Source organism: Varanus komodoensis, unplaced genomic scaffold (genome assembly GCF_004798865.1).
Source record: "Varanus komodoensis strain SLA01 unplaced genomic scaffold, ASM479886v1 scaffold16, whole genome shotgun sequence".
Classification (NCBI taxonomy): Eukaryota; Metazoa; Chordata; class Lepidosauria; order Squamata; family Varanidae; genus Varanus; species Varanus komodoensis.
Window position 1 is genome coordinate 23,791,395 of NW_025335468.1, and position 20,043 is coordinate 23,811,437.

Consider the following 20,043-nt stretch of genomic DNA (forward strand, 5'->3'; position numbering starts at 1 on the left):
ACATATAAATAACTATAATAAATTTGCAAAGGAAATTAAATTTAATCTGGCTGCCATTTATACCTTGACACTCCACCTGAGAGAGAAGCATGTACTGTTGAAATTTCATCCAGGTATATAAGTGGAGAGAAAAGAACACAAGGTGATGTGTTCCTTTTGATTTCTAACTTGACCTATTCATAATTGCTCAGAATGAGAGTGTTTTGTATAACAAAACAGCATAAATCCATCATTAAAAGAAATAATGACAATTCTTTCAGCATATTTGCTTCAAAGATTGAGAGCTTGGGTGCAATCTCATTAGAAAGATCTGCCACATCCTCTTCAATGAAGCCTGGTTCATGTAGCTGTGTATTAGATGGATTTGAGAGATTGCTTTTCCACCTTTATGCTCTTTTTTATTAATAATGTCTAACACTGAGGTGTTAATAGTAAATGTCAAGCTGACTAACTGCCAAGTGAAACAAAACCTGCCCTTTCACATACCTCCATATTTTTTCTTCTGCTTTAACTGGAAGAAAACAAAGCAATTGCTTCAAGCTACACTGTCCCGAATTGGTCTATTTTTCTGTCTTCAATGTCTATTTCTGAGAGCCATTAAAAATGAGTAGATTGCCATGTTGATTTTTGGCTTCAGATACACATCCATTTCTTTATTCAGTACTGGCTCCTAGCATTATCACCCTCCTAGATTTTGTTTACAGCCCCTTTTGCTTGACTACTTTCCCAGATCATGAAATATACAAAGGCCTTTGTATCTAGACACTCACTACTGCATAGAGTCATAACATACTGCCTGCAAGGAACAGAAGTCATATTAAAATAAAAAAGATAATTCCAAATCCATTACAACTGAAGTCAACAGGATTTTATGGGGCAGATGCTGGTGGTGGTGTTGTTGACCCTGAATGATGTGAACTAAAAACAAAAAGAAAGACTCTTTCTTTTTGTTTTTAGTTCCCTGTGGCACCAAAGCAAAGTGCTTTGAAAGAAAGGTTAAAGCAAATAAGGACAGATAACTTTAGGCATTCTGATTCAGGCAAGTATAACCGGATCTTAAAATGTTCTGCCATAAGATGATGTAACCATCTTAATGGATGGATTTATTTTATTTATTTAAAACATTTTCATGCCGCCCCCATCGCAACAAAGCCTTGGGGCGGATCCCTTGATTCAGTCCACTCTTGAAATCCTATGAATGCCTCTGTTAACCTGATAAACAACCTTTTTTCCTCCTGACAAGAACTGTGGTTTGAATGGAGAAAGGCAGGATGGGAACACACCAGCTGCACCTTTTGAAACATCTCATGAACCAAAACGTAGGGAAAGGACTTCCCTAGCAACAATAGATTTAGGCAGACTTCCTTCTTCATTCACCTCAGCTGCCACTTCCTGAATTTTGCAATAAATGGACAGAATGCACAAAGAGGCTAATATTCTATCATTTCTGTTGGTATTCACTGAAAGGGATAAAAGATTATATGAGTCAAGGAAAGCAAATACATCAAGGTGAGGAAAACAGCTGAGTATGTATGGTGGAATGAAGTGTAACATTTCAAAACAGACGGAATTTCTGGGCTCATTTTGCTTATAAGGAGAGTATTCTATAGGGGTTTTCTTTTCTTTTTGTATATGGAGATTTAATTCAATCCAGGTGGTACAGAAAGATGTACATATTACCAAATTATTTATAACATTCCATTTTCAAAGAAATGGAGCTAAATTAAAAAGAAAACCCGAGATAATGTTTCTTCTGAGAGTACAGTCACATTGCTGATACACTGGAAGCTTTATGCATGTGTTACTGCTAATTCATCATTTTATGAATTATCATTTTATGAGGCCTCAGGATTTAATGCATCTCTTGCAATGACAAGTGTAGAACATATGCTTCCTTTTATACAGCCAGTTTTCTTTCAGGCTCATCAGATACTGACTGCATTTATGATGTTATCTGCGTTGTTTGACATTTTATCAGATACTGCCACATGAAAACTCACAGCAGTGCAGAAAGCAGTAAAACCATCACTCACCTAAATCTGTTAGGAGATAGGCAACTTTTTCGTATACCTGGAATAGAAATAAATAGACACTATGTTTATAAACTACAACTTTAAACATCAAGATGCATGGCTAAATGTTCTAGAATTGTTGCAAGAAAATGACACATGCACGTGTGCCAGTACACTAGATTAAAATGCATCTCCACTCCAAGTGCTCTTATGGAAATGTTTAAAATGTAAACACCTGCAGGAGCACCCAAGTGAAAGCAGCCTTGAAATATGCCCTAGGGTGCCATAATGAACCAAAACTCTGGTTTAGTCTTACATGTTACCGGACTGTGCCAGTCAACAGCTGGGGCAAACCCTAGGTGGACCCCAGACCCAAAGCCAAACAGAGCCTGAGATGAGACTTAGAGCCAAAAGAAGCTTTATTCTAGTGTACTATAGAATAAAGGGAGACAAAAGGGCACTTTCAGCCCAAAGCAGTGTCTCAAAAGTTGCACCCCAGTACTTGCGTTTTATACCCTAGGTAACCAATTAGGTCACCTAATACACATGCAATACATCAATGTATTCACCCCCTCCCATGCTGGAGAAAGAGTCCTTTCTTCAGTCAAGGACCGGACATTTCCCATGTCTATTTCTTATCTGCTCGAGATTCACACAGGCTTGCCATGTTCTTCCTCCCTGCACATTTGCAACTTTCATGGTGGCTAGAACCAGTTTCCACTGTCCCTTTGATTACTGTATTTGAGGTCAGGCTAGCGTGTTAGCTGTGGATTATTTGTTCTTATCTGCCCTCCCTTCTAGGAAATACTCCCTAGGGTGCCATGATGAACCAAAATTCTGGTTTAGTCTGACATGCTAAGATGATGTACTTTAAAGTTGCAAGCCTATGCCCACTTACCTTATGTGTGTCCCTCTGAACTCAGTATGACTCCACTACTTCCATTGCTATCCTATTCATACCTGCTCAGAAGAAAGTCCCATTTTGAAAACCAGTGCTTCAGTCCTGCAATTGTTTACTTGGGAGTATGTTTCATTGAACAATGGGACTTCCTTCTGAATAGACATGTATGGGAGTGATAGGCAAAAGACAGATCACCAGGTCTTTTGAACTTCAAAGGCCAGCGTTCCTGACCACAGATTTAGCTAGCAGGGGCTTCTGGGAGTTGAAGTCCAAAACTGGCAATCCATTCTCTACCCATGCTGACTTGTTCGCACCATTAAACATGAATTTTAAGGTATGTGTCAATAAACAGTTTCAGTCATTAGTTTTTTATATTTGAAAAATTAAAGTTATGCTATATATTACTGCTTTGGAAGAAGAACCTAGTGCCATGTGTACAGGCCCCAGCCTAGGAGTAAATATTTGAAACTAGAACAGGTGAGGGAAAAACATGTTGAAACTAAGTCACTGCTTTCCATGGGACAAGAGAATAGTAGCTCTCTTTCTCTGTATGGCAAGCAGTATGTGACCTAGCTACTCAACAAAATCACAAATATTGTTTTGGCACTGAGTGCTTTATTTAAGATGCTAGGTGGAATAACTATTCCTAGAGAGGTGAAAAGATTATGAGACCAGAATTTCTAGTTTTATATGTGCATATCAAGATAAGTATATCATAATGAAATTAACATCCACACCCATTCTTCTAACAGGAGTTTCTGCTTTAAGACATGGCCAGATTTAAATCTGATATTCATTTCCTGGAGCTTGCTCATGTTTGGAAGAGTTTAGACATTCTTGCAAACAAGCCTTTACTTGTCATGCTCCAGATATGGCACTTCAAAATAACACTAGTAACAGTAGGCAGGATGCTAAAAGTTTGTGTCTCCAGTACACAGAAGCTTAAACAAGGAAGTTGCTAACACAACTTTGCAATGTCCCTTAGTAATCTTATCATCCTAATGTCATAGCAGATAAAGTTTGCCACAAAAGCATTTGAAGAAAGATTCATTTTTTAAATAGATATAGACAATGCAACAGTGGAGAGCCTTGAGTTATTTGCCTAAGCACTGAAGGTCACAAGTAATGGCTTGGGACTGTAGGGTTTCTTGAGGCCAGCCTCCTTCTGTACAAACCCACTCAGGTCCTGAGCATGAAGGAAGTAATGTTGGCTCACTGAATTGTTTCCTCTGTTAAATTTACTTTTCCATAAAATTAGAAAGAAGAAACTGGAATGCACATAAACAAATATATTGGCTTGATGCTTTATTTTTTGGTAGAAATCTGTGTAAAGACTCAGGCACAAGTGCTTCTGTGGTGCCACAATGCTGAAGAAATCTTCCTCAAAGGTCTGCCCTTCGTAAATTGCTGAGAAAAACGGAGAAAATAACCACAAATGTCTGCATTTAGAGCAGCATTATACTGGCCAGGTTCCTCCCTTGTAGTTCAATGATTCAGTGCACCCATAAAAGGAAAACAGTCCTAGATCGAATCTTTAGATCAAATCTTCAGTGGAAAGGATTTCAGGTGGCAGAAGCTCAAAAAGAGCCTAGAGCTGCTTGTGGGTTTCACTTGGCATGCATTTCAAAGGCAAAGGCAACCTGATCTGCACCTCCTAGACTAATGTGCAGATTGGAACCTTTATATTTCACACTTCTCTCAATGTTGCAGTGATGTTATCACCTTGCAAAATCAATGTAATATGCATTTGAGGATAAATAATGTTTAGAAATGTATACTTTAAGAGAAATGTTCTTAAGAAAAATTTATTCTGTGCAAATGATTTGGATGCTTTGCCTTGAACTCTGAAACCTATCCAGACATAAGCTCAGTTCAGTCTGACCTTTTGGAATTTTTGTTAATGTTCGATGTGAAAATTCAAAAGCTTTTTGTGCACATTCCTCCTAATGCATGCATGTTTGTCTAAGATAAATACTGCATTCTTGAACATTACTTTGCTTAATATCCACATTTCTTTAGATATTTTCTGATTTGAAAACTCCATTGCAAAAATTGGAGACATGCAAGTTTGGAAGGATAACTGAATTTCAATTTGCACAGTGGTTCAGTATCAATATCAAGTTACCACTGTGCCAACCTAGGTAACTTTGCATTGCAAAGCAAACTAAACATATTACTCCCTTACCTATAGCACAGGAGTATTTCCAAAGATTTGTATTTCTAGATGTATTTAAATGTGAAAATGTTTGCAGAATTATTTTAAAATGAAGGGGGAGGGTGGTCTTATGAATGAAACTTGCTGCTCTGTCCCTTGCTGCTTCTTTGAGGATCCAGATAGTTACTACCTTATGCAAGCAAAGAATACTTGTCTAGAAGTGCCAGCATTCTGGCATACTGTGAGAAAACTTCATATGGACCAACCCCTTTTGCACAAATATAGAACACAGGAACCTTAATTTCGTATCTTGGAAGAAAATTGCATTTCTCCATGTTAACATTTAATCTAAGATTTATCAGCTTTGCACTCATTCAATTATACAAGGCCTATCACCGGAGATGTGCCTGGCACAGTCATTGCTTGCTTTCAGACGCTAGGCAAAGAGGCATTTTAAAGACATTTTAATAGTTAAATAGTTTTTATACTGTTCTTATGGGAACTGCTTTGCAGTGCATTTATTTCCATGGGTTGCCATGTGTCTTATTTGGTTTAAATTGATTTTAATATCTGAACTATTTTTATTCCTGTTTTATATTTTCCTTATTCTGCAAACTGCTCCATGGACTATGGGGTGGTATAAAATGTAACAAACAAACAAAGAAATATTCCTTTCCTATCTGATCAAATAAACACAGAGCCCAACCACACGCTACTCTGATTACGTAGCATCAGAGCACTCCCTTTTTCTTTTTTACTCTAAAACAAGTGTGCACACCTCAGAAAGAAGTTATTAACCCTTATCTTCGAGCTGTTTATGTTCTGAAATCTCTACCACACAAGGATTTTTAGAAAGGGAGAAGCCTCTATTACTATCAAGTGAAGGGCTTTCTTTCTTAACCCCATTTGGGAGCAGTGTGGCTAATGGGGTTATAAATCAATCAATCAATCAATCAATCAAAAAAAGTTTAAGTGAAATTTCAGAAAGCAAAGACCTGGGCATGGGGAGGCATTTATTCTCTCCTCCTTGTGCTTGTTAATGCCTCTCTGATAGACTATGACTACAAACACTGAGGAGTACTAATGAAACATTCAGGCTGATACAATAGCATGTATCTATATGAAACAATAAGCACATCACAAATAAAGAACATCTGGAAAAAAAAGAACTGAGGTTACACACTTACTCTAGTGGAAAAAAGCTAAGGAGTAGCCTGAATGTAATATGTCATTGGACCCGGAGTCTTCTTGATATTACTTTAATACATGCAGGTATAGAGGGGAAAAAATGGTCAGGTGCCAGCATTTCTTTGTAAAAATGTAGTTCATCAAAAAAAGAAGCCTTTTAAGTCCCTTTGTATCAATAACTGAGATGTAGGAATGTGCTTAACTTTACCTTCGGATTCAACAGAACAGAAGATGCTTTAGTCCTGGCTGAATCATACCTTAAACTATTAAATGACTCAGCAACCCTGTGGAAGTACATGCATGTGTGCATGCACACACACATGTGTGTAGAATCTATTGCAGCTGCTCTGTCACACACAATGCCCTGAAAGGTCACTGCAGCCAGGATGGGATCAGACCATCTGTTATTAATGATGAAATTCTTTGGCAGCTACCATTTGCTCAGACAGGATCTGTTGTTTGCTTATTGCATTTTTCTTATTTCAAGGAGCTCTGGAGAGTGTAGAAAGTTCTACCCACCATAACTTTGTGAAGCAGGGAGAGATCCCAGTTTATTAAGTATGTTTCCTGATAGAGTGGGAATTTGAAGCCACTCCTCTTCCTAGACTGACATGGTGACTGATGACAACACTGACTTCAGATATTGCTTTCGCATTGCCACCAGTTTCCATAATGTAATTAGTGTTATTGGAGTAGTATAAACAAGAAGCTGCACAAGGGAAGCTGCACAAGAAGTGATTCAGGATATAAACAATACTGGATTGTAAACTAGAATTGCTTTAACTGAAATTCATTCAGATCGTATCAGGCGGATGCCCTAAACAATAAAAAAGAGTACACTGATGCTACATTTTAGATATTCCCTGCCTATCCTGAGAAGTGAATAAAGCTTGGGCACTTACAACATTAAGTGACATGATGATCATAAAGTTGATGCAGACTCCGGTGCCTGATGTTGCAAACTGCCAATACTTTTTGATGAAATACCACTGGAAAGATGCAAACTGCTCCATAGCCACCAGGCGATAGACCACGACTGCAAACACTGCCGTAAGTACCAATGAAATCTGCAGACAGATAAAATAGTGCATATGTATTTGAAGCATCACTAATAATGAACAACTGGGAAAAATGCAAAAGTACAAGCTGTTAGGAAGTAGATTACGCAACCTTTACGAAAAGACTTTACCATGAAGAAGATTCCTGACACTGAAACCATCAGCCGGCTAAGTTTATCAGGGAAGGGCTGAAAAGGTTCAGGCTTTCCTGTGATAGGGTTGACTCTCTCCACTTGGGAATATTTTGCTTCAAACTGGGGTCGAAGCTCTTCCTGCAATTACAAAGACTTCTTTCAGTTTATGCCTGGGGTGAATGAGAATCTGGCATGATTTGTTATTAGTGGCAGAGTATCTTTCTCATTGACATAGTTCATATACTTTATAATAAGATGACATATGTTTGAATTTAATACTCAAAGACTGTACTGTATCAGTTAATTCTGAAGATAAAAGGGTAGGATTAAAAAATGTGTTAGGTTTTTGGATGACCAACTGAATACTAGTAGCCGTGGGGTGATTTGGCCCTGTCCCCTTTCAGAAAAACTGTACATGCTATTTCCGAGCATTATATCCCCTTCTGATGCATAGAAATGAATGCATGTGTTTTCATGTGGGAGTCAAGTATAGTTATACTTGGTATACTCCTGACTTCCCCACATGTGGAAGTGATATTCTGAAAGATCTTGGGCATGTACATCTGAATGTATTCAACTCTGTAGCATGCTGAGCTCATGATCTTGCACTTTGTAAATGGAGGTGTCCCAGATTGTACATGGATTGTGCACAGGTGGCATGTACACAGAGTCAGGCTCTGTTCAAATGGCAACTTAGAATATGTCATGGTTAGGGCTGGGCCAGAAGGTACCATTGCAATCATCCCCATCCAGAAATTCATTTTTTACACAAATGAACTTAGCCGACAGTCTTTTGCTTCATGCACACAATTAAAGTGGCACCGTTCCCTTAACTGGAACCACCGTCTTCCTCTTAACAAGTGCACCAGTTGGCATCATCCTTGCTACCAGTCACTTGCTTGACAGGCAAAGAGCCAGTGATCAAGTAGGCACTGAGGATACCTTCTCACCACCGGCATTGTCTGGGCCAGAGCAAGAGGCACATGAACAAGCAGGTTGTGGTGGTGAAAAGGAGAAGCAAACTCGGGAGCCTCTTGCTATGGGGCACTGCAAGGACCTGCATCTTAGCAGGGGCTGCAGTGTGGGCTTGTGACAGATGTCCAAACATGCATACTTTTGGCACTGCTCCTGAATCAGAATCTGAGCAAGTAGTCATTATGTATGTATTTGCAAGATTCATATATTATCACCCCATATATCCTAACTTCCTTCACTATGAGGGAAGTGGGTTTCAATGATTTCAGTACAAGTTGTTTCTTCACAGTGATGCTTTAAAGCATGGTCTAACGCTCTCACTGTTTGTCATAGCAATGAAGGTTTACACTGTTCTGACTGAATGCCATGTATGAGAAAAAGTGATATTGCCTAACAGATGGAAACTACATTCTTGGTTCTAGGTGTGTATTTTCATGTATGCACATTAGGTTCAAATGAAATCTACTTGAGCCCAGTTCTTACCAAACTGCAACTAAAGCAGAAAAACCCTCAAATTTCCTGGGAATTTTAAAATTTAATGAATGCTGATATCAACACTGTTGCTACAAATTATTTCTTTCATTTCTTACCTCTTCATCCTCCCAGTCTATGAGATCCCAGTCATAAGTTAGTACAGCTCTTCGTCTTTTCCAGAACTCTAAGAACACTGTAGCTGTGAAAGCCATTAATTATAAGTTAGCAGCATACTGTTGGTTTATTAGTCCAAAATCCCTATTTTACAAAGGAATTAGAGTGAAAAAAGTGAGTTGCCATTAAAGTACAGTCAATTAAGCTAGACAATCAGTAGTGCTACTGTGATTCATCCACTTTCCTGCTTTCGAGCTTTGCACAGCTAAAGTTGAAACCTGCAGAAGACAGCAACTTTCCTTTTCTTGGAAACTATCAAGAACTGAGTTTTGGTTTCACCAGTCAGAGGAGTGACACATATGTAGGAAGATCCTCTGACCTCTTTTCATCTTGTTGGTCTTGGAGTTGTACTATCAAAGTGTTTATTACAAAGGAGATATATTAGCTATCTTTAGCAGACTTGCTGCATCAAACAGTCCTATTCCATGGATCTGCATCCGTTCCAAGTGGATGCAGACACCAGAGTTTGATGCTCATAGCTTTAAAGAAATAGAAATTGAAGGAAAGATCTGCAACTGATTGCCTATCTTTACTATAGTGAATTAACCTATAATATAATGGAACTCGAGACTATACACTCTCTAACTTTTGCAGGCCTTATGGACACATCTATTATTCCTTCTAACAATAATCCAGTGATTCAGTGAAGAAAAAAAGATAATACTGAACTTTTAACCAATCTGTTGATCACAGTAAGACAATCTTTACCTTCTTACAAGAGGAAAATGTTGTTCTACATTCATTGACTATTTCCGTTCTCCAGAATTTGGAATGTAACCATCATCAGGAGAATCTGACCCTCCCGATAATAGGTTAATTCAGGGATGCTTGATAGTAATGTGATGCCTGAACTGTATATTCCATGGGAATTATTGAGTCAGTATTTTTCCTTAATATGATAGATTTTTACATGTCTGTATCACCTGTTTCCTTTGCTTAATTTTAGTAACAAAAAGCTTGAAATATTTTAAAGAGAGAAATACACTAAGCCAAAGGCTTTTAATGAATTTTAAATCAATATATCAGATAAATGTATAATTTGCTTTGTCTAAAACAAGTGGAAGTTAAAGGGTGCACGTACATGTACACAAATATATATGGTATCTTTGATTTACCAAGCTGCATCAAAGACCATTGCAAATTTCCCTTCATTGTCTCATTGGCTGTGCCAGATTGAAAGGAGCATTGATGCCCCCACCATGAACAGAGAAGCTTTTCTTGTCTACCCGATGGAGCACATCCAGGGCTATAAACATGAAGAAAAGGTGATTAGAAGGTCTATGCAAACTTAAGCATGCTAGTGTAGTAAGTTGTTGCCATGGTGCTGAGTACCAGTTATGGATATGGAACACCATAAGCACAGTGGATGCTATATTCATCAGGTTTGAAGAACTCTGCTGAAATATTCTCTTTCCAACAGCCAGACACTTCTTGGAAATCATCTAGAAAGACCTTGAGGCATCAGCCCTGTCTCTTTGTCCGCCCCGAACAATTGGCTTGCAGAAGATGCAACAAATGGACATAAGAGTTGTACTCAGCTATCATAGTGAAGTTAACAAGTAGGACCAACAATGAGATGTTACAGTGTGGAGTATTCCAGTTTCAGGTCAGCAGCTAGTAATGCTCTCCTCCAAGATACCCTATTCCATTTCTCGGCCCACCTTCCTCATTCCACAACAGGTGGCAAGATTTTGTGCTACTGAGCATGGCCATTCTTCACTGAAGTGCTTTGCCCACTTCTCTTTTAGGTTTCTTTTTCCTACTTCTGCAAGCCTTGGGATTTTCCAAAGCCGGTTGATAACTTCCTTGTGTGTGGCTAAGGGTGTGTGACACCACTTTGGCTACATAACAATTCACACTAAGAGAATGTGTTCTCCATTAATAGCTAGGACAATTACTGATAAGCTTGTCTTCCATGAACTAGTCCAACCCACTTTTCAAACTTTCTAAACTTATGTTCCCTGCCATTCCCTGAGGTGACTAATATTGTATTGTTAGTCATCACGTACAATATCTGAACAGATTCTGAGACCAAATCACAGTATTTAAATGACCAAGGCACACAATTGCTCCTATACAGATATCACTTGATCCTTGATGCTCATATTTATTCATTTATTTAGATTTATATCCTGCCTTTTTCTTACAAAGAACTCAAAGCAGCTTACATAATTTTTCTCTTTCTGCTCTCAAACTTATGCCCATAACAACAAGCATGTGAAGCAGGTTGGGCTGAGAGTCTGTGACAGGCCCAAAGTCACCCAGTGAGCTCCATGGCCAAATGGGGACTAGAACCCAGATCTCCTGGATTGCAGTCCATGCTCTTAACCACTACACCAGACTGGCTGTCATGGACCTTAGGTATCATCAAAGCATGATGAAGCATCCAGGGCTGGAAAACCTGTGATCCTCTACATGTTGTTGTATGACAACTCCTAGAACCCACGACCATGAGCCATACTTTCTGGAGTTGATGGTGCTTGGAGTCCAACATCTGTGAGGAGCACAGGGTCACCACCCAATTCAGAGAAATGACCACATATGTATCAATGACTTATTTTCCCTCTAAGGCCAAAGGGTGCTGAGGTGTGAGGCTGGTAACCATGTTCTGTATTTTTAAGTCTTATACTGTGACTTTACTTATGAGTTGGCCACATTTTTAATTGCTCAACTTGAAGAGGAAAATGTTTGGCACATAATTAGGGACATGCTCCTAGTCAATCATTTTTGATGCCCCGACAATAACATGGACCCTAGAAGCATATCCTGGAGTTATCTATGAGTTCTGGCTTTGTCCACTTGAATAGGAAATGCCCTTTCGTAATTTACTAGCAGGGTTGGAACAGACAATAATCTTTTATATCCAAGCTTTAAATAAAAGCTGCTATGCTTCAGGATCACTGAATCATAAAGGAAAACCTGTTTTGAAAAGAAATGCCATCCCACTTGAAAATGGTTAGAGTATACTTTTTGGGTGCTGTAGGCACAAAAGCAAACAGTAACATAGGCCACTCCTACACCTTTAGGGCCAAAACAAATGTTCCTTTAATCTTGCACAGTCAAGCTTCCCTACTGTCTTGCTAGCTCTCAGGGCTCTGATTCAGATGCCAAACCATGGCACCTATGTCCTGAAATTACATGCCACCATGGAGTGGGGTAGCTGAAAAAAGAAAGTCTCCATTGATTCCAGTGAAGGCTTTTTGACCTCCTCTGGCCCAAAGGTGTGTGTGAAACTTTAGGACAAAAATGAGGGAACGGGAGGAAGCTGAAATGCTCTGCTCCTGAAGCACCACAGTACTGATCTGAAATGGTGTCATGTACACATGCAGGAATGTAGGGCAGGCAATTGTATGATTAAGGGATGATTAGATGTGGCTTGGGTGACATAGTGTTTTATACCAGTTTCAAGCAGTGATGGAGCAACTTACCCCAAATTAAGCTATTTACTCAGTATGATCTCCCTCCCTCCCTCCCTCCCTCCCTCTCTCTCTCTCTCTCTCTCTCTCTCTCAGTATACATGAATTTTTGTGATGCACCAAGGGGCACCTTGCTCTACCATAGTATGCCCACCTTCTGATTACTCATTTTCACATAGCCTGCTTACCAGAAGATGTCATGTGATGCTTACTTGCTGATTATCAGTATGAAATTGGACCCCACAGAGACCTTCCACTTGTGAAGTAAGATGCAGCTATAGAGACTGATCCAAGTAAGTTGTGTGCTGGTGTGGTTGGGGGAGCATTGCAAATAGATGAGTTTTAACCAACCAGCTGACCAGTTACAAAATCCAGTAGCATCACCATAAGTGCTTTTTGATGAATGCAATTGGAATACACTAAGACAAGTGTTTTTTTTTTTTTTTTTTGGAATTAGTTATCTATGAGCTTGTTATCTTCTGGTTATCTATGAGCTTGTTATCAGTGGTTTGGGGAGCTTAATTAAGCCTTCCTGAAATTCACTTTATCTGTATTCCTTTACAACATGCAATCAGCTTTTGTGGTCTTGCTCTACCCTCAATCATCCTTTCTTCATTTGGTTTGATATCTTGGCTTCCTGGGACGGAGGAAGAAAATAAAAACTCGGTTGAACAAACTTTCTTAAAAGAAACACATGTCCTTAAAATGCAAGGCCTGGGAGCTAGACTTTTCTTAAAAGAGTAATAGTAGTACTAGGGGAAAATGATTTTGGCTGATATTTGGGTGGGGTATAAATAGGGTAGGTAGGGGAGAAAAAATTAACAGAAGCCATAGCATGTAAGATAATGTGCAATTCTGTGGGGTGGAAGTGCAAGGGAAAAAGAGTGAGGAAGAGAATGAATGCATGAACGCTTGTGTTGGATGGGGTACCATTATGGAATGTGGCACCTGACAGATTATTATTGACAGTATTCAGCTCTTGGAAATGGGTTGGGGATGGCTACACATCCCTGATGTAGAGAACAAGAAGAATTCACCACCACGGGATTCTGCAGACAAGGGTTCTTTCAAACTAGGAAGTTAAGGAACTCCTAAGCTAGATTACACCATATGCAATATGTGGATGTTACTTTAGGGAGAGGAGACGGGAATTTGGCTAGGGACTGCTTGACATGTTGCGTACTGCTCTGACAACTTCAGAAGGCTACATCTGCCCCACTGATGTACTTCTTCAATGTATTCAAGGTTCTCAGTCATGGGTGAATCATTCTGGCTTTCCTCAAGGATTGAGAGGCAGCTGGGAACAATATCAGGGTGGGTATGGGCTCTTCAGGACTCAGGGTGAACACTTCACACAAGGACCTCTCATGCTGTCACTTATCAGGGGCTTCTTCCAAACTGAACATGCTGAAGAGAACACATTCATGGAGATGCAGAGTGAGTCTCTACAATATGACTACCCATGTTCAACTTTTGCATGCCTGGATCTTCATTTCTCAAAAGATTGTACCCAGTGGAATCCCTGTCTTCATGCACTGTCATGTTGCTGTTAACAGCATTCCCTGTGATCCCAGGCAATGCAGGCTTGGGTCTTAAGGTTCCCTGATCAAGACATGCCATATTGAATCTCCTTCTTACTGCCATTGTCACTGGTGATATTGTTCTTGCTCATCTTACGTTTGCTACCACTTGCTTGCTTGACAGGCAGTGAAGCAAATCCAGGATGATGTTGCCAGTGGACTCTTGATGGATGGGGCCCAAACATACCTATGCTTGATTCTGGCCTAGGAAAATGCCTACATGGTTTTCTCATTGACGAAAATACTAAACAATTGTATGAAGTGTACTCAAAAACCTTCAAGAATTTCAAGTGGAAACAAAGCAAAGATACTCCCATGTTTGGCATAATCATACATTCCAATAACTCTGAGTCACTTTTGCAAAACATAAGCAATTCAGAGTATATTTGAAGTTCAAGGATCTGGAACTCGATTGCATCAATGGGTAGCTTTACACACTGAAAATCCACCCCTAAAAGAAATGCTTCTAATCAGAAAAAATATTGATAGATTCATATTAGCAGATTGTTTCAAGGTTTATAAAAATATAAATTAAGAAACCAAGAGGCACTGGTGGAAGGTGTCCTTATAACCTAATAATAATAATAATAATAATAATAATAATAATAATAATAAAATAATCATCCTGAAGTCAGAGGACCCTTTGAATAGACTTGGCTGTTGGGTTCTGGCTAGAATTCTACTCCTTGAAGGTGCCTTGGTTTGGCTTTAGCAATCTTTCCATTGTCCTTAATTCTGCTTGCCACAGTGCTTCTCATTCAGGTGGGCCCCTTGGCCCCCAGGAGAAGCTTTTCACAGTTCCCAGGTGGCTGGAGCAGGTAGAGTGTAGGACTTAAAAATCACAGTTTAAAAAAAAAATCATATCTGGTGATTAGAATGGAGGTCAAGGCTTCTGTGCTGTTACTGATTTATAAAAGAGGGAATTTTGACAGAAACTCCACTTTTCATTCAGGCTATAATGGATAAATTTTCCCTCTTACACAACTATGACAATGTGTTCTTTGATGTACGGTATAAATGTAATGGCATTCTTTGTCTCTAAATACCCTAAATCATACCTTTATGTGTACCAGATGGAATAAAATGTAAAACAGATAGATGCTTTTTTTAACATTGCACAAGCAAATAAATATTTATATTTCCCTGTATAAATAGTTCCTCATTCAGCTTGCAAAAATGCAGCTATGAATTTAAATGGCAAACTTTTAAATATCCCTCACACTTAAATATGATGAGACAGGCAAAACTTTGATAACAGTTTTACCAAATATTTCAGCATTTCCTTTATTTTTGTAAAGGAAAGTGGTACAAAACAAAAGGCTATTTTGATTTCCATCTGAGAAGACTTAAACTTTGAAATATGCATTGAGCAGTAAAAACATTCATTGCCAAATGACTGAAGTTTTTAGAATAACTATTATTAATTTCATGTACTTTTCACTAAAAAAAAAGAAGGCTGATCTTCTGCAAACATTTCCTCTTACAGAATCCAGCCGGCAGTCTTTCCTGAAGTGGAATTATTTGTCCACTTTATCCCAAAAGCTCCCATTTCGGAGAGCTTTGTAATGGTATGTCCGACAATGACAGATGAGAAGCAGGTCATTCTGGTTCTCAGGTGCTCTATTACACCTGGAGAAGTACAGCCCCGCCTAATTTCATTTGTACTGTGCATTCCTGACCACAACAACACTGATACATTTACATGACCTGCCTTTTACAGTTTTCAGCAGGCTGGAGTAATTGCACTCCGGGTAAGGGAAGAGTTATTTCAGCACTTTCCCAAATATTATTCCTAGCTGAAAAGGTAAGTGGCTTTCACTTAATGGCTTTCACTCAGTGATCTCATTTGGATTTCATTTTCACAAAATATTGCAGATCATAACCGATTTGGGTTAGAAACTGCCTGCTGTTTCAGTAACCTGGCACTGAGCTTGACTCCTCTAAAACCAAATGAATCGTTAAGCAGCTTATCTTACATTCTGCTTCTAAGTGTTTTTCTCCCTTCACTAGTAAGCCCTGAGTGTTAGTGGGCATTCTTTAAAGGGATTAAAAGCCCAGGATTTCTTGAAGTGATTAATGCTAGTATACATTGACTGTGCAGAGAGATAAACACACCCCTGAAGACTTTAAACTGCTAAGCAACTGCCTGAGTCCATTTTGTCAAACTTAGGATTTCATTATTTCCATGAACAGTAAGCTATATATCTGCCCTGGAGAAGGAGGAAGGCTCTTTGTTGTAAATATGTACAAACATATGTCCAATTCTATCTGTACTTAGAAAAGAAGTGACATAAAACATGCGTTCTCTTATTTAAGAATGGATATTGTGAAGGAAGGAAGGAAAGAAAGAACTTCATCCTTTCTCCTTCATGAAAACTAATAATGGGATAAGGAAAGAAAGTACTGCATTCTTAGCTTTCGGTGTCATTGTGTTCTAGCAACATTTTATCCTTTACAAGTGATATGCTAAGTCATTTGAGGAACATACTGTGACATAGTTCAAATATACTCACAAGATTGCTAATGTTGCAAACTTTCCTTAATGCTCTGTATTTCTTTCCACTGGATTAGTCCTGTTATGGCTACTGGAAATAAATCCACCACAGCAGGCATAATCCAGAATTCCATGTGCTGTTTATTTTAACAAGTTGCATATTGCCTACTACAAATGGTGGAACTGCTTTTACTGCCCTTTCATGATGTAATATTATAATTGCCCTCAATAGATTAAATCACTAAGAAAAATATGTTAATTATACAGATACTTTATAAATCATGGATTGCATCCAGTGTTAGTCCATTTATTGCAATAGGTCTCCTTTAAGTGGGACTAACCTTGTATGCAATATTATCCCTTTTCCTCTGCCTCATCATTTAAATCTGCTCAGAACTTTCCTCTTATTTAAACCTGCTTCATGCCAAGAGAAACTAAGACAGGTTCATCCTATTTTTCATTTTCTGGCCCATGTACAACTCCCTTGATAGACTAATCAAACTGCATGCAAGTTAGGCTCTTGTTTAAAACTGTTGTTGGGCTCTCTCTGCTTGGGCTACCTTTTGGTTGATAGCTTCCTCTCTTAATTGGAAAGGGGGTTTGCATGTATTTTGATATAAATCAGCTTTAATTGCATCTGTTATGTGTAGTTACCAGTGTAACCCACCCCAAGATTTCAGAGTGGAGAAGGTCAGAATGTCAAATAAATGTGGGATAGATTTGGCAAGATACACTGGTCTTTGGGAGATATGCAGAATTCAATGACAGCAGCAGCTAAGTACACTTAATGTGGATCTTTCATACTTTAGAACAACAGCCCACTTCCTCTGTGGTTGTGAGAAACTGAGAAGTGTGCTTCGCATTCTGGAAAAGCAGTGAGTTGGGCAAAGGAATATATAGAGGAATATTCAAGGCACAGTCTCCTGGCCTCGCTAATTTTGGACCTGGGACTTCAAGGTCTTATGGTCTTCCTCATCCTCACATGAAATGAGGGGAAGAATGAGATTGTTGGAGTTGTGAGAGGATGCCTGCCCATTCTGCTAAGTGGGACATTAGACTTCTGCCCCAGATTCCTACCCAGTGGCACCACTGCCCGGCTATTACTCTCCAGAATCTGACACACTGCCTGGGTTGCAATGGCACTGGGAGGTAGCAGTTTAGCATGTCATTTGAACCAGGCAGGCTGCCCAGGGGAGGGGTGGCATGACTGCATGCCTGACAGTGGCTGCAGCTGAGGGAGGGACCAGGGAGGGAGGGAGGGAGGGAGTCATTCAGCTGCTTACCCAGTGGCAGGCAGGAAGTGCTTGGCTTCCTTGGCCCCACAGCGTGCTGCCTCCTGAACTCCCTGCACACCCCACTGGTAAGTGTGGTGGGTGGAATTGGCGGGACCCTGTGTGCCAGCTCCGCAACGTGCTTGGTGGCTGTGAGGGCAGCCTGCAGAGGGGGAGGGCTGCTCAGCTTCAATTCCTCGTGAGGAAGCCAAGCCCAGTGGCCCCTGCTGCTACAGTCTCCCTGGGGGAGCATGTGGGAGAGGGCTGCTCAAGGTTAAGTGAAGCACTGCTAACTGCTCCATGCCTGCAGCTGCTATCGTGGAGAGATCGCATCTGGGGTGGGGTGGAGACCCTAGGAAGAGGTCAAGATGAAACCACTTTTGCTTTCTGTGGTGCCCACAGGTACGTGGATAAGCTGGGCAAGAGGATAGGCAGAGGGTGCTGTGCAGAATGGCTCTGAGGTCCATCTGCATCCACCCTGGCTTGAGAAGCAGCTCCTCAGGAGAAGGAAGGGCAGCCATTCTGCCTGGCTGCATTGGCTCATGGGCAGCCCCATCTGGCTTCCCTGCCTTGAACTCTGCTAGTGCTAGAAGAGTGGGGTTGCTCATGGACAATCCCAGTTCTCCAGCATTTGCAGGAGTGCGGCCCAGAGAAGTAGATGTCGGCTCCTAAAAGTGCTTCCATGGTGTTCTCTGGATTGCTGGTGGGAGGACTGGGTGGAAGGGAAGATGGGTGGGGAGGAGGTGTCCTGGGAGCCTTAAGCCCAGAGTGGCAATATGGCCTCGCTAGCCAAGTGTTATCCAAACCCTCCCACTGATATGCTCTTGGGAGATTCCTCCTATAGAATACTGAGATGGCTTACTTGCAGTCCCACCTCCACCAAAGTGTATTTTCACATTTATGTGACAAATGAATTGCTAAAATCAAATGCACTCTTGCAATGTGTATAGGCTTTCAGTATTACTGGGCACCCAGCTGCCCGAAAGATATCAGATGCAAAGCTCAAATCAGATGCAAAGAACAAAAGGCTGATCAGGTGTTCACTCCAGCCTTTGCCACAAATGTAAGTCTAGATGTTTAAAAATGGTAAATAAAACAAAAAGTAAGTTAATTATTAATACATGAAAGGATTTCTGGGGCACAACTAAAAATAAACTCAACTGGTTTTTGTCTCCTTCCTTCTAAGTGGAAAATTATAGAGTCAAGATTATCACACACCCCTTAAAAAGAAAAAAGAAAGGGCCTTTTATGTTGTGAGTACAGCAGTTTTAACATCATGCCCTGTAAATGAAAGCTTCAGTTAAATGAACTTTTGATTTCCCTCGGGCATTTCAAATTACAGCCAAGGTGAAATAATAATAATAAAAAATGACAAAACTCACTTTGTTCAGTAATGAAATGGCTATTGATAGCAAGTCAAGTGGGTTGTGCCAGAAAGGAAAAAACATGCATGGCTGGGAATAGAAAAGTGTATCTGAGAGCCTGTAAAAAGCTTGCTTAATGTTTTATTTGTTCTTCATGTGGCTTTTAAACTATCAGTTATAATAGCAGGAAAAGATGTGGTCATGGAGTATAACCAATGTTTTTGTACGTTCATTCAGTGTATTTGTAACCCAGGATAAGCAGATTAATTACATATTGAACACTGCCACTTAGGAGGGAAAAATAAATCAGCCAAATAATTATTTGAGTCTATTAGCAATAATTGCAGCTGTATTTAGAACAACAACAATAAAAGTAAATCCAGCAAATAATCTGTTTTCATTTTGCATTTGTCTACTGGGGCAAGTGTTTACAAGCAAATGAAACGTGTGCTTTTCTAGATTAGCCCGCTCTAATTTGCTAAGGAGGATGGGCTATATTCCTAATAGAGCTAAAAGAGAATGATAGCTGGGAATGCCCTTGTGATGAAGACTAACTGGGAGGAGGAAAAAGCTCCCTTCACATGTGATTTTCATCTCCAGAGAGGGCTCAGTGATAGAAGACATGACCTGCACGTGTTGGGCACAGACATCTGCATGAAAGCAGTCAATGTGTGTAGGTACATTGCATGAATGCTGAGGGTGGGGGGGGAGAGGAGACCTCCCTCCATGCATGGAGACCACACAGACAAAGCACGAATTAGCTGTGGTAAATTTGCGCAATGGGTTAAAGCTAGTGATAGACGCCACTTGGGCATTTTTGAGTTTTGAGGATTCAGGGCAACAAATT

At 39.9% G+C, this 20,043-nt stretch overlaps 1 protein-coding gene across 1 annotated transcript in view; it reads right to left on the reverse strand.

Annotated features, from left to right (window-relative positions):
• Positions 1–20,043, reverse strand: part of ANO3 (anoctamin 3) — a 264,086-nt gene that overhangs the window by 14,789 nt on the left and 229,254 nt on the right. The window contains exons 15-18 of the mRNA XM_044425772.1: positions 9,014–9,096; positions 7,446–7,586; positions 7,159–7,323; positions 2,034–2,070 (exon numbers count right to left, since the gene is read on the reverse strand). Coding sequence (XP_044281707.1) covers positions 2,034–2,070; positions 7,159–7,323; positions 7,446–7,586; positions 9,014–9,096 — 426 coding nt within the window. The remainder of the gene's footprint in view (positions 1–2,033; positions 2,071–7,158; positions 7,324–7,445; positions 7,587–9,013; positions 9,097–20,043) is intronic.